This window comes from Drosophila busckii, chromosome 3R (genome assembly GCF_011750605.1).
Source record: "Drosophila busckii strain San Diego stock center, stock number 13000-0081.31 chromosome 3R, ASM1175060v1, whole genome shotgun sequence".
Taxonomy (NCBI): Eukaryota; Metazoa; Arthropoda; class Insecta; order Diptera; family Drosophilidae; genus Drosophila; species Drosophila busckii.
Genome location: NC_046607.1, coordinates 7,558,761 through 7,573,824, shown reverse-complemented (window position 1 = coordinate 7,573,824; position 15,064 = coordinate 7,558,761). Strand labels below are relative to the sequence as shown.

General features: G+C 37.9%; 2 protein-coding genes across 7 annotated transcripts; both read left to right on the top strand.

The window, feature by feature from the left end:
* The first annotated feature begins 140 nt into the window (after positions 1-140).
* LOC108604068 (protein phosphatase PP2A 55 kDa regulatory subunit) lies at positions 141-9,412 on the top strand. Of its 6 annotated transcripts, none has more exons than XM_017993332.1 (5): positions 141-324; positions 3,532-3,738; positions 7,564-7,715; positions 7,782-8,585; positions 8,651-9,412. In XM_017993332.1, exons 2-5 carry the CDS (start codon positions 3,582-3,584, stop codon positions 9,017-9,019), a joined length of 1,482 nt encoding a protein of 493 aa, XP_017848821.1. In that variant the 5' UTR covers positions 141-324; positions 3,532-3,581; the 3' UTR covers positions 9,020-9,412. The 6 variants fall into 6 exon arrangements, with proteins under 6 accessions (XP_017848821.1, XP_017848826.1, XP_017848823.1 ...); XM_017993337.2 differs by lacking the exons at positions 141-324; positions 3,532-3,738 and adding exons at positions 3,928-4,054; positions 5,288-5,632 and having other exon boundaries at positions 8,651-9,410; XM_017993334.2 differs by lacking the exons at positions 141-324; positions 3,532-3,738 and adding exons at positions 3,928-4,054; positions 5,037-5,632 and having other exon boundaries at positions 8,651-9,410.
* Positions 9,413-11,835: 2,423 nt separating this feature from the next.
* On the top strand, positions 11,836-14,898 carry LOC108601793 (protein Skeletor, isoforms B/C). Its single transcript, XM_017989729.1, has 6 exons — positions 11,836-12,279; positions 12,594-12,816; positions 12,883-13,230; positions 13,288-13,841; positions 13,904-14,126; positions 14,182-14,898. Exons 1-6 carry the CDS (start codon positions 12,159-12,161, stop codon positions 14,813-14,815), a joined length of 2,103 nt encoding a protein of 700 aa, XP_017845218.1. The 5' UTR covers positions 11,836-12,158; the 3' UTR covers positions 14,816-14,898.
* The last annotated feature ends 166 nt before the right edge of the window (positions 14,899-15,064 follow it).

The following is a 15,064-nucleotide window of genomic DNA, read 5'->3' as shown; positions in this document are numbered from 1 at the left end:
ATTTTTCTCAAGGTCTAAAAGCGTATTTTCATTTAATATGAATACTAAAACTTTGCAAGCCACCCTCGCTCAAGTTATGTAGAAATTCATAGGCTGCACCATTCGTTCCGAGTTCAGTGCTAATTTTAACGCCGCCGCGTTGACTGTTTTGCTTTAGCGGTTTCTTATACATGCGCTGCGTAGCGCTAAAGTTAATTCGAATTTAAAATCTGTTGTGGTCTCTTTGTGTTAAACACGGACACATACGCATATTAAATAAACACATACATTCATGCATATGTATGCACATACATTGTGGTCAAGTTCAGTGCATTAAGAGCAAGTGTAAGTGTCAATTGTAAGTGATAATAAAAGTAATAATAACAACAAAACTTGAAGCATTTACCGTTACGCTTACAGACAAACAAATTAAATCAATGCGAAAACAGACTGATGAATCAGTTTTAGTGGACTATAAAAAAAAAACCCGCACAAAATTCAACATTGCATTGATATAATATAAAAAAAACACATGCGATAAATTTCAATAAATTGATTTCAATAAGTTCTTTAGATTTGTTGCTTGTTTTCAAAAGTTGATGCCTAATGTGAAATGCAGCTGGTTTAGTTTTTATTATGGCAAGACAGCTGTTCAAAGCTAAAATGAAAATATATAAAAACAAAAAAAAAATAGCATAATAATAATAATAATAAATTTTGCGGTAAACCCAATAAAAATCGAAATAAGAATTAGACCTGTTACAAAGATACCTTTAGGAGAATACATGTGTATATATGTTTGTTTGTACATAAGCGTGCGTACATAATGATATCATATAGCACATGACAAAGGTAATCCCATACCGTTTTAGAGTCCGCGCCCCTTCCTCCAAACACCACTGGCCCCCTTCCCTCATTTGACCGTAAGCAATGTTGCCACCGTACGTGCGATCCAAGTTTTAGTTGTTGACGTTCTTGGCGGCATTTGAGGTTAACAACATTGTTGTTGTTTTAACAACAAAAACCAACAACAAGCGACTCACGCATGCAAACATACATACATACATATATTTGTTGTATTTGCCATAAAAATTTGTTCAACATATGTGTGTCTGTGTGTTTTAACAATTAATGGCGACTATTTTGTCACCAGGCTGAATCTTATGCCAAAAATATTTGCTTAAACTGTTTGCATCAATTACAATAACAAAGACTTTCAAAAAAACACGCATACATATCTATATGCGTTATAGGCCGTTTTAATCTCTGTCACTAATTTGTTCAGCTTAAGATCTGTCTAAAAGCTTATAATCGCGCATTTGTTAAAAGCTTTATTTCAACAATAATTAATACGCTTCGTTTCACAAATGAGTGATGATTGCTTATCCAATTATGTTGTAATTAGACAACTATCGATTGATACACTAGATAAGATATTTTTATAGAGATAAAGAGGTAAGCCATGGAAGCCTTTGATTGGCCAGACAGCTTCAATGTTTTAATTCTGACACACACATATTCTAAATATAACTAAACGCTTCCGTTAACCCATTAAAGCCAAGGCCCATGAGTTGGGGGAGAGAGGTTTAACAATTTGGGGACTGCCTAAAAATAAAATTACGTCTCGTGCTGCACGTGCAGCTGCTCTATGCTACACTTAAATAAAAACAAGTGCTTTACCGTATTAATTTTCATTTAAAAAATCTTTTTCACCCTTTATCATCTGGAGCATCCTAACGTCGATTCATTTTACATACAAGCAAAATATACATACATTCGCTTTTTTAAATATACAAACTGAAACGCAGCGGAGATGCCTTCAATGTTTGTATTATTTGCAAATTAAAAATATACACATTCTTACCCACACATACACATATGATTGTATTTTATATATAAATATTTTAATTTAGATTTTATAGTACGTTATATTATTTGTGCGTTGTGCTTTCCTTCCGTTGCGCTTGTCTTTTACACTTCCTGCGTATATATTGTTGTTAAAATAAAACAAATACATACATCTAGAATAGTGCAGCAGATAACATATTAAATATCCTTTTTATTTAGCTCTATTCTTTAACGAAATAAATAACAATGGATTCGAATTTAAGTAATACATACTATGACATTTAAAAGATATTTTAATTCGAGCTGAAATCGGTATGATAATTCTTTTTATTTCAATAGTCCAGAAATTTCAATTAGACAGACTTTGTGCTTTTTATTTCAATTAATACTATTGTTTACAATAACTAAACTAAAACTGTTAACAATATTTGTGTTTTTTAGAGACGCACACAGAAATAAGTATACAATAAATTTTTGTTTAGCTTATTTCTGTTTTAATTTGAATTGGTGAGACCCCAGATGAAATGTTTTTGTTTTGGCATTTGTTTAATGATAATCTAGTGCATGTTTAATTTTGAACTTCAATGACATTTCGCAGTTGTAAGAAATACTTACCATTTCTTTTTTCATTTCCTATAAAGATACTATGGTGAGCTGGAGGCCATTAATTGGATTACAAGTTCTTTTTGCTTTTATTGTTTTTTTCCATTGTTTGTCTGGCTGGTGCTCGAAGGGCGCTTTTCTATCCTCCCCCACTATCATCTACCTGTTGTTTTACTCGCACAAGTGTACGTCATCTAACACCCCACTATGTCACGCCCACAACTGTCACGCCCCAACTAATACAACTGAAGTGTACATATACTGAATGTAGTAGCTTTAGTTTTAAGCAATCAATGTAAATTGAAAGCTACATTTTGTCTTATAATTTATTCGTTTTCGTTGTCAAATTGATCTAATTCGTCATCTTAGCCATATTTGGTAATAAAGCCAAAAATCAAAGTAAGCAATATAGCTATAATGTCAATAATAAAAATATGACACTTTGATGCTAAACGGGATATAGACACACCTCTCAATGTGCCAGATGTGAATATAATCATTTATATTAGATATGTATATGTATGTCTTATAATTTATGAAACACGCAGCGAATATTCTCAAACATTTTGCAAGCAGCTTCAAAGTCAAATAGACGTTGAAGTTGTTTTGAATTTTTGCATGAATAAAAGTATGCATAAATAAAAACATAAGAATATACAAATGTATATTTGATACGTTTACGTGTGCAGTTAGTAATATTAATCTAAACAAACATCAAGCATATTTGCACATTTAATTTGAACCGAGCTAAATCTTTAGATGAAATAAATTGTAAGTAAATAATCTAGTTGGAGACATTTGTTCGCTTGATAAGTGCTTGGACAGACAACAAGAGTAAGGATAGGAAGAGAGATAGGAAGTGGATAGGCGGTATGCGCACGACAGGTGTTAATTGTCGGGCAAATTGAAGAGCACGATAAGCGCTCATGTGCTAAAGCGAACAAATCTCAAATAAATATAAATATGTATTTGTTATACAATACATATACTACATACATATGTGTTTATTATAAAGTGTGCATGTTTTTATTTGCTTGTGCTTAAGTGCAATCTTGCTTTAACTTGCATGTTAATGGATTAGATAATTTCATTTCTTTACAGCGCCCAAACTGCAACGGTAAAACCTCACACACAAATACAAAGACTTCAACATGGGTCGTTGGGGTCGACAAAGTCCAGTGCTGGAGCCGCCAGATCCGCAGCCCCCACCTATACCCCCGCGCACCTTTATGCGGCAATCGAGTATTACGAAAATTGGTAATATGCTCAACACGGCCATCAACATAAACGGTGCCAAAAAGCCGCAAAGTAAGTACACTTTTATTTTGTATTCTTTTTTGTAAATATTCTTGTTACGCGCTTTTATGCGCAACTATGTGACAACTCTGCCAGCTGTCGTTTTTCGTCTTTTCCAACACATAACATAAGCGTTGTTAAGCACTGCGGCAATCGCAACGCCGTTCGATAGCAAATATTTGCTGGCTTCAAATTCCTATTGTAAAGTGCGAAATTTGCAACAAATTTTTTGTACTTCCATTTCACGTTGAAATTATAGTAACAATTAGTCATAAATTAAGTTGTAATTGCTAACGGCGCGTTCAAGTGTAATAGCTGCAATCAAAGTGTAATAATGCAATGATGTTCAACGTTTAAAAGTGCGTAAATTTCGGCATTTTGCAAAAGCGACGACGCAACGACGACGACATCGACGGCGGCGGCGACGAAGCAGTGCAGTAAAAGAGGCGGCAAAAACTAGAAGAAGAAGCGCTTGAGCAGCGCAGCATTAGAATCTTACGGATTTTTTTTCGAATTTGATTTGTCATCCAGCCGTAATGCTGATGGTTTGGGCTGTGTATTAACAATAAAAAACCAAATATTAAGGCCGATTTGTATCGAATATTGATTGTGTGTTGTCGTTCTCAGTGACGCCGTCGCCGCCACTGCTGCCGCGCTTTTACAACAACAGCAAAAGGGCAACAGTTCGAAATGCCAATATAAATATGAATATGCAATTTGTGTTGTAAGAATAAGTGCTAAACAAGAAATAATAAACACAAAACGTACAAAATAATTTGAAGGTTAGATCGCCACCCGTTGCGTTTGCAAGGAAAGCACAGAAAACGCGATAAAACAAAGCGCTAAAAGAGAGGCGTAAAGGCAAAACGTCGGTGTCTCGGTGTTTCGGTGTCGGTGTGTCAGGCGAACGACGGTAGAAGCTTTAAAGCAGGCGGATTGTGGGTGTTTGTTTTGCCACACAGAATAAATAATATTAATCGCATTGTTTAGCAAATACATGTCCGCATACGGGCGCGTTAATATCGTTTTACAGCCTCAACCGTTTATCATATTTGTACGCGGCGGGCGACTGCCTCAAAAGAAGAATCGGCTACAATAGTGCAGAGTAATTTTCGCGATAACTTTTTGGCACGGCCACCGGCTACACACCTACACACGCACAATTGCATATATATGCTAACATATTAACGTTTTTAACACACATATATGTATGTATGAATGTACATATGTGTGCATATACAAACGCAATTTGTTGCTGTCGGCGTGTGCTCAGTGTGCAAAAAAAAATATATACTCCCCTTCTTTTGCAGTTTCTTCCCCACATGTCGTCGTTGTCGTTGTCTTCGTCGTCAGACATACAAACTCATATACGTGCTTAAGTTGTGTTGAGAAGAACCATACTAAGTACAACAATACGACAACTGCAACAACAAAAACAACAAAAGAAAAGGACAGAAACAAAAGCAACGAAAGTTAAGCACTTTGGTTTTTGTCTTCAGCTTTTGCTTTCGGTTTCGTTTTCGGTTTTGTTTAACGTTTGTTTTACATGGCGTAAGCTTAGCTCCTGCGCCGAAGAGAAAAAAAACAGATCCCCAAGCATCACAAACACAGATACACTAACAGAGAGTCTCATACACACACATACACAAACAGAACAATCGCAGCAGCAGCAGCAGCTTGAGCCACAAGCAATTTTAGTAGAAGAGCAAAGAGAGCGCAACTCCTTGGCCTTCTTTTATATTGTTTGTGTGTGTGTGTATGCCTGTTGTTTTTGTGTGTGACTGTTGTTGTTGTTGCTCTTGAGAGAGCTCCGCTGCTACTGCTCAGCTACTTCTACCGCTGTTGCCTTTGCCTCCTGGTAACTTGCGCGCGCCGTTTAACGCAAACTGTTCAACTGTCATGGCCGGTAAGTGATTATTTTTCAAACAGAGGGGAGATTTGTGTTAATATACGTATACTTTTTATATTGGTCTTTTGCAAACCAAACATCATGTAAACAAAGTGCACACAAAATAAACAAATCAGTAAAATCGCCAGCAGCAAAAACGTAATACTAAAAATCAACACCAACAACCACAAGCACATTTTGGTTGTCTATCCTATCAGTTAGCATTGATCTCTGCACTCGAATAAGTGTAAGCGACTTAAAATAAGTACGACGTGTAGGTTATATAAGTACTATCTACTCGCAAAGTGGTTGGCTTCTAGCTATCTAGCGACCAATATTTACGAATATGGTAGTTGCTTTAGATTTGTCGTAAATTGGACTTTTTTCCATTATCTTTAAGTAAACAAAGAACTTAAGTTAATACAAATTTGAATTGGATATTATTCTATAAACTTTGATCTTCGGTATTAATTGTTTATTCCCTTATTCGAAGCTTATTATAAACGCTTTTGCTTTTGCAGCTGATAAGAATTGCCCAAGTAGTTGTTTAATTGCTCAGCGATGCAGTCATTTATATATATATATAAAATATTTAATACAATCAGGTCTAACAACGTATTGAAAGTTCAGTGTGCACTCTAGGTCGTTCCAGGCTGTTGTTTGCCTGCGGCGACATCGCGTGGTTGTGTTAAATTATTGCGCCAATATTTGTGTGTTCATTTAGACGGTGCTTATGATTTTCTAAGCGTTCCTCTGCATTTGTGTGTGTGCCGGATTTCGCTACGTGCAACAACTAAATACACTCAACTATAAACTGAATTTGTCCGCATTTAATCGCAATAATAGTAGTGCTACATTATCTGATACATTCTATACACACATAGACCCAAAATCAGTTGGTGCCTAAGCAAACTTAATTTGAGCTTATTCTAGTTTCGTTTTGCGAGGGTTGTAAACTAACTTTTGTATTTATTTATTGCAGTTTTGCACATCATAAAGTGACTTTTCATTTGAACTGTATGTTAAGCTCGCAATACTTTCCAAGCAACCCTCGCTTGTGCAATGATTGCCTGTAACTAGTCTGCTGCCTTGACCCGGAAAACTCGCCACTTTGTGATGTGCGTGGTGCTTAGTTTCTATATACAAACAGTTATTTCTGTTTCACTGCTTAACTTAAAATAATCTCTAAATATATAAGCGCCGACTGTCAAGTTCAATGACTGCAAAGCGCTTTGTGGATAAAAATAGTTGAGCTAACAAATGGGCTGTGCCAATTGATTAATTAAAAAATAAACTAACTTTGTGACTGACTGACTGCGTGAGTGACTGATCTGATTATCGTTTTTGGAGCACAGTTGGCTCGTCAATCAAATCATGACGTTGCCAATGGAAACCAACCAAAGGCAGCCAAAAAGCAACAGACAGACGACAGCAAGGGCTGGGCCAATAACTGAATGTAACATGAATATTTTATCCACTCGACTTGCATATACCCTTATTATGCAAAACTATTAAATGTTAAAAGCAAAGCGCGTTTGACTTGCGTAATGTTTATTATCTAAGATAAACTAGATTGCTCATCCATGTGTGTGTATATTAGAATGTATTTATATATATGCACATACTTTTAAGCAAAAGTTCCCAGCGAATTGGGCAGACAGCTATCATGTGGGACGAATGTTTACACAACGGTTACCGCAATCAGAAAAGTGACGAAAGGGGTTGCTAGCTGGCTGGCTTTAAGCTTTTTTTTTTAAGGCAAGCTAGGACATGGCGTCATTAGTAAATGTTTGAGAACGTCATCGTCGTCCTTTTGCTATTGATTCAGCTGGGGCTTTGCTCTCTTTTATTTTACTTTTTTTTTGCTTGCTTAAATCAAATGTAACAAGCCCTTTGCTCTTTGTCAACTGCAATGATTTTTATTTTTGGTTTCTTGATTTCATTGACAGGCAATGGAGAGGCGTCCTGGTGCTTCTCACAGATCAAGGGCGCCCTGGACGATGATGTCACCGATGCGGATATCATATCCTGCGTGGAATTCAATCACGATGGCGAACTGCTGGCCACTGGCGATAAAGGTGGTCGTGTTGTCATCTTCCAGGTGAGTCAATAACATTTTATTTTTGTTATATCAATGATTTATTAATACTATCTACTTTGCTTGCAGCGTGATCCCGCCTCAAAGTCCGCCAATCCGCGACGTGGTGAATACAATGTCTATTCGACATTCCAATCGCATGAACCTGAATTTGACTACCTCAAATCGCTGGAGATTGAGGAGAAGATCAACAAAATCCGATGGCTGCATCAAAAGAATCCCGTACACTTTCTGCTCTCAACGAACGATAAAACGGTGAAATTGTGGAAGGTCAGCGAGCGCGACAAGTCGTTCGAGGGCTACAACACAAAAGAGGAGAACGGGTTAATACGTGATCCGCAAAATGTAACCGCCTTACGAGTTCCTTCTGTGAAGCAAGTACCGCTTATGGTGGAGGCCTCGCCACGTCGCACCTTTGCCAATGCACACACTTATCACATAAATTCAATTAGCGTTAATTCGGATCAAGAGACCTTCCTGTCCGCCGATGATTTGCGCATCAATCTCTGGCATCTGGAGGTGGTCAATCAGAGCTACAATATTGTGGACATTAAGCCCACAAATATGGAGGAGCTAACGGAAGTCATTACCGCCGCCGAGTTCCATCCAACCGAATGCAATGTCTTTGTCTACTCCAGCTCGAAGGGCACAATACGTTTATGTGATATGCGCTCGGCGGCGCTTTGTGATCGCCATAGCAAGCAGTTTGAGGAGCCAGAGAATCCAACAAATCGTAGTTTCTTCAGTGAGATTATCAGCTCCATCAGCGATGTTAAGTTGAGCAATTCCGGTCGATACATGATCTCCAGGGACTACTTAAGCATCAAGGTCTGGGACTTGCACATGGAGACCAAGCCCATCGAGACGTACCCTGTGAGTACAAAAATACTTCGCTGTCCAAGCTCTTCTTCTCTGATTTAAAAATGTCTAAACTTTAGGTGCATGAATATCTACGCGCCAAATTGTGCTCACTGTATGAGAACGACTGCATCTTTGATAAGTTCGAGTGCTGTTGGAACGGCAAGGATAGCTCCATTATGACTGGCAGCTACAATAACTTTTTCCGTGTCTTTGATCGCAACTCGAAAAAGGATGTCACGCTGGAGGCCTCGCGGGATATAATTAAGCCCAAGACGGTGCTAAAACCACGCAAAGTTTGCACTGGCGGCAAACGAAAGAAGGACGAGATCAGTGTGGATTGTCTCGACTTTAATAAGAAAATACTGCACACCGCCTGGCATCCCGAGGAGAATATCATTGCTGTGGCCGCGACTAATAATCTGTTCATCTTTCAGGATAAATTTTAGCCAACACTACCATTATTAACATTACACTCATTGTACACAACACCACAAACGCTCCCAACTGAAGTCATGGCCCAGCCTTGGCATTGGTTCTCTCACTTAAAAGATAATTCGTTTGATTTGTTTCAAGAGCGCTGGCAAATTTCCCTAGCACTGTACGCTTAACGTTTGTTCATACCACATACATACATACACACACTCTCACACACACATTTACTTACCGATTTTGATACATCTATATATATAAATATGAATAGCGCTGAGAAATTCCGTTTTCTGTGCAGCGCGTAATTCTAGCAACAATCGAATTATCAAAAGTAGTTTCCCAAATTTTTTACAATTGTGCGCCCAAGTATTTCTAATAAAAAAAAAGAATAACAAAAAACATAAAAAGCTAAATATTTCTATAAGAAAATTAAAAACCCACACACACATACACATACGCATAAAAACGCATATTGTAATATTTTAAAACTGTTTTTTGTTCGCTTGTTAAGTTTAAACATAAACGCAAACACTTGAAACTGCAAACACATAAAAAGTTGTGAAAAGTATGCGCTTAATTTGTTTGTTGCACGTTTGTTTCTTCGTTTCGATCAAGTTCATTCCAAACTGTTATCAACTTAAATATATATAACTCTATACCTCTAATGTGTATAATTTGTAAAATCTCAGCAACAATAACAAGCGCGCACCCTTTTCTCAGTTGGGCCTGCCGTGCACAGAGAGCAAAAAAGAGCAAAGATCACAAGAAGAAACACAAAGTATCTAAAACAAAACTGAACTCTCTTTGTACGTTCGGTCATATCGCTCATTGAAGATCACGCAAAACGTGAAACGCAAGTAAAATGCTCATTTTAAAACACTTAAATCTTCTAAGAATCTTTAAAAACAAAGCATTCAAACATAAACAATTGTAAAACAAAATACGTTAATAAATATGCACAGTCTTAAAAGTTACGCATATTTATTTAAAACCACTTAAAAGTAATAATCACAGTCTAAGTTAAACATCAAATTAGTGTTCTGTACTTGTTTAATTATATTTTGAAATACGCAAACAAACCACACAAAAATAAGAAAAAGAAAAACTAAACATTATTTTTTATATGCTATATTTTAAGCTAAGTATTGCTATTTTTAGTTACATTCTTGCGTGTGTGCGTCCAAGGCCAACTCCCCACAACCCAAAGCCAATCCTCCGCCATCAAACCAGCGAGCAATGTTTGCTCTCGCTGCTTTGATTACACACACTCACACACACACACACACCTTCGCTCATAATTTGTTGCAGCCATTTGCTCGTTTTGTAAAGTTTTCGCATATTCTCCGCCTCACTCACTCACACACTCACTCATTTACACTGGTCGACTTCTTAGGTTAAATAGCGTCTAGTTAATGAAAGTAAGCGCTAAAAACTGTTAAACAATAAAAGCAAAAATTATATTTATAATATATAGGTAAACATATAGTATATGTTTACATAAATGGCAGTCGTTGCTGGTTCAAAAATTGGAATGTAAACGCATAAAATGATACAAAATGTGCTTCTTATGAAATTAATTATGTATTTAATAATATGTATTTTCAAAGAACTAGTTATACAGTAATAGAAGCAGGCAAATAAGAACAGTTACATATACATACATAATTGATAAGCCCAAAAATAATAATAAACATTGCAAAATGATAATAATACAAATTGTTTGTAATAAAATTGTGTAAAACCTGTTTAAAACTAAGCAAAAAAAAAAACAAATACTATATTTTTTAAATACAGAAAAGTTTACTTTTTTTCAGACACATACACGTCAGTGTGGCCGCCAGCATACAAAGAACAAAGCTGGATTGAGCTTATTAGCGTTATGAATTAAACTCCAGGTTGAAAGATGACAAAGCCGAGCTTTGGGACTCTGCAATTTCAGCGCTGATATGTTCTCTGTTTTGTTCTTTGTACTGGACATCCTAATGGATTTTGCTCATTGCAATAAGATTCTAACACACACACACTCTACTGTAAATTAACACTTTCCTTAAAAAATTTTCGAAATTCCATGTGTTGAAAGAATACCCCAATTGTTAATACGATAACGACGATAACTGTTGCAGTTAGAAATTAAACGAATGAATACAATTAGATTAAAATGAAATTTATAAAACTGCTTCGCAAAATGGAAAATCAAATAAAATGTAAAAGTACTTAATTTAGGTTCGTAAATAAGAAACATGAATTCAATTTGTTTTTGTTTCTTAATATTAGCTGGAACAATTTATAACAGCGATGGGCATATGCACTACATAAACATTTCTAATTTTTTAAATATTGAATTTTTTCATTTCGTTTTGTGTACAAAATGCGATCAACGATTTCCTTTCTTCTTCTTGTAAGCTTTTCTGAGGGTTATAAATATATAGTGTCAAAACATTTTGAATTGGTTTGAAGCGGTTGTTGTCCGACTGCGCCCGAAATTTTATACGTGTTTTGTTTTTTCAGAAATATAAGCAATATGGCAAATTTGCTAAATGTAGCTCCATTCCATTGGGATTCTATTACTTTAATAAAATATGTTTTTGCGAGGGTTTGTCCACCGCTTTTTTACATTATCTTGAGCTTGCAGCTTTTACATCAAATTTTGTCTCGCCCCACAATAAATACCGTTAAGCGCACGCTACAGTTTTTTTAATGCAGCTCAAACATCAGCGAGTGTCACACCTTAAGCCACATAAAGAGATTAAGAGTGAGCGCAGAGAAAGAGAGTCGCAATGGTTGTTACCAAGCCTAAGTTAGCGAAGTTAGCGTCCATTGATTCAGTTGAGTTTAAGCGGCGTTGAGAGCGGTTCATGTTGCGGCTAGTTTTTGGCTGCACAGTTGGCAAAAAGTGAAATAAATATCGCCGGAACTGCGACCAAACCTGTTTTGGGCGCTGTTTTTACCAATAACAACAAAGCAACGCATGCGAATGACGAAACGACCTTAAGAAAAAGTTATAAATACGATAACGACAAAGTGTAATGTAATGTAAAGAAAAGTAGCAACAAAGAAACTACTATCGGAGTTTTATTTAAATAAATAAAGTTAATAATAAAGCGCGGGTGGCTTAGTGAGAGAGTGAGACAAAGAGAGTGGTGCAACACATAAGCAATGACATTGGAGAGACAACGTAATGTTCTTTGTCAACGCTACGCCTGCGCGACGCCCAAAGCAGCGCTGCTTTTAACGCTCTATATAACGGTTTTCCTGTTTAGCTTGTTAAGTGCAGCATGTAAGTACAGATTTGTGCAATATAAAACACAAACAAAAAAAAGAGAAATTTTAATGCCAGTTACGTTTAAAAAAAAAGCAATAGTAACAGCCAACGGGGCTGCGAAAAACAAATTCACTTTCGTGTGAAACCAGCGAAACTGGTCTACATATCTACACACATGTATTTATGTGTATGTGTGTGTGCATGCCTGCTCCAGCACAGTGGCTACAAATCGTATGGAATTTCCATTGCATTAGTCAGCAAACACTTGAGTGTAGAGTTTTGGCGTAGGCATTTGTAAATAATAGTTTGTCTACGTTCTTCGCTTACAGCTGCTGAGGGCGAGGAGGAAGATGGTCCATACCGCGGAAAATATTTGGGCAAGCTCAATTCTTATCATCATCAAGTATCCGGCGATGTATATGCCGTAAATGAATTCACTTTCCTAATAGTGGGCTTCAATTACGATGGCAATGGAGCTGACACATTTTTCTGGGCAGGCGCCAGTAATAGACCCGGCCCACAGGGATTTATAGTGCCAGACGAATACGGCAAGTAAGTAGATCGTTAACATTAAAACAAATACGTACATATGAGCTAAATTATTTACCTTATATGCAGAACTAACATACTGGATCGTTACCACAACAAGGATTTCACTTTGACACTGCCAGATCGCAAGAAGTTGACAGAAATCAAGTGGCTGGCAGTCTATGATCTGAACAATCAGAACAACTTTGGTGACGTTTATATACCGGAGGAATTTGAGCCGCCACGCACGCAGACCGGCGGCACTTTCTCCAAGCGCAGTCACAATGTTAGCAGCAGCAGCATTGAGATTGTGGATTCAAAGACTATACGCATTATGGATTTTACTTACGATGGGCGTGGCAAGCGCACGTTCTTTTGGACGGGCGTAGGTGCTCAGCCCTCCAGCCGTGGCAGCAAAATGCCCGACGAGCGGGGCTAGTAAGTGGATAGAATTAATAAAATGTGAATTAAATTATTAAATTTTAATACTTACAGTCTAGATCCCATACGGCGCTACAACAAGGAAACCATTGAGCTGGAGCTGCCAGGTGACAAGACCATCTTTGACGTTGATTGGATTAGCGTGTACGATGTGGCGGACAATGAGAACTTTGGTCATGTGCTAATACCAGATGGTTTGAATGTGCCACCTTCGCTGGTGAAGATAACACCTTATGAGTTCTCTCTGCCAAATTGCCGACAGCTGCACAAGGATCTTCAAGTATCCTGGGAAGTATTTGGACCACAGATCACGTTGCAATTATCTGGCCAGGTCGAGAAAACGGATTACATGTCCTTTGGCATCTCCGGCTCAGATGTGTCCAGTCAAATGATCGGCTCCGACGTTGTGGTGGCTTATCTCGATGACATTCGTGGCTACACGGTGGATTATAATATAACATCGCTGGCGCCTTGTGTGCAAGTGCTTGGCCAGAATAAGGGCGTGTGCAGAGATGATGTTGTCGGCGGCTTGGACAGCTTCCAGTTGAATACGTATAGTCGCAAGGATGGCATTAACACCATAAGCTTTAGACGCACATTAAAGTCATGTAGGTTTGAGTTTAAGAGTTATGTAGAAAACATTAACTAAAGATCGTTCTCTCCACTGCAGCGGATGATGGCGACAAAGAGATCTTCCTGGACCGCAGCAACTATGTGGTATGGGCCTTTGGTCAACTGGACTCGAACAATGAGCCCGCGTTTCATACGCATTATCCAAAGAGCGACATTATAATTGATTTTAACACCACCGATCCAGTCAACGATTGCTTTAGTTTCACCAAACGCACAAGGCCCCCACCTCAGCTCTGGGAGCGAGCACGTATATCAGATGCGTAAGAATGAGTTCTAATCAGCTATGCTTTAGCTAACGTCACATCTTATTTGCAGCACTGTGCGCACTTTCAATGCTTACTTGGGACCCTCGGGCGGTATACGTGGCTATCAAGGCTTGACGGGTCATGTCTCTAGCGGCTTGGCCTGGTACATCAATGGCTACATGATACCGGAACTGTATTTGAAGCGTGGTCTTACCTATACCTTCAAGGTGCGTGGCGGCAATAATCCGCATTCACCGGAACATTACCATCCGTTGGTCATCACTGATGATCCACAGGGCGGTTACGATCGCTTATCAGACGCTAAACAGAGTGAAATTCGCGTTCTGGCAGGCGTAGAGTTTACTCGTCGTGGGCGCCCTAAGCCCACAGCAGCGGGTCCTCTCTGCCTGTCCCGCTATCCCGAGAACTACGATCGTCGTCTGGACGATGACTTTGCCACGTTTAAAAAGTTTAATCGTTCGCTGTTAATCACTTGCAGCGACGAACCGCCGGCGCTGCTTGAGATCACGCCCAACATAACCTGGCCAGACACGGTGTACTACAATTCTTTTACCCATGGTAACATGGGCTGGAAGATACACATTGTCGATAACTATAGCAAATTACGCAGCGCTGCCCCCTGTTTAAGCCTTACATGGCTGTCTGCACTTTCAGGTGTGCTGCTGTTGTTGCTTCTAAAGTAATACTCGCTCTCATAGTCGTGTTCGTCTCAATAGTAATACGTAGTATTCTTATTTAAGTCAATAAGTCATAATTTTAATTTATGAAAGTGTATAAATAAATTTATTATTTGTAATCAATAAATTAAAGACTAGTTTGCTTTCCCATTTCTAAACTACATTCTTAATTAAAATTTGTCAAATTTACAAACCTTTTTTCTTAGTTTGCTACAAACTGAGTCATTTTCAAATATAAATTTGAATTATGGCAAC

Coding starts and splice junctions, on each gene's coding strand:
- LOC108604068 (XM_017993332.1), top strand. CDS start 3,582: ATGGGTCGTTGGGGTCGACAAAGTCCAGTGCTGGAGCCGCCAGATCCG. Junction 3,739..7,563: donor CGGTGCCAAAAAGCCGCAAA/GTAAGTACACTT, acceptor TTTCATTGACAG/GCAATGGAGAGGCGTCCTGG. Junction 7,716..7,781: donor GTCGTGTTGTCATCTTCCAG/GTGAGTCAATAA, acceptor CTTTGCTTGCAG/CGTGATCCCGCCTCAAAGTC.
- LOC108601793 (XM_017989729.1), top strand. CDS start 12,159: ATGACATTGGAGAGACAACGTAATGTTCTTTGTCAACGCTACGCCTGC. Junction 12,817..12,882: donor GTGCCAGACGAATACGGCAA/GTAAGTAGATCG, acceptor CCTTATATGCAG/AACTAACATACTGGATCGTT. Junction 13,842..13,903: donor TAGACGCACATTAAAGTCAT/GTAGGTTTGAGT, acceptor TCTCCACTGCAG/CGGATGATGGCGACAAAGAG.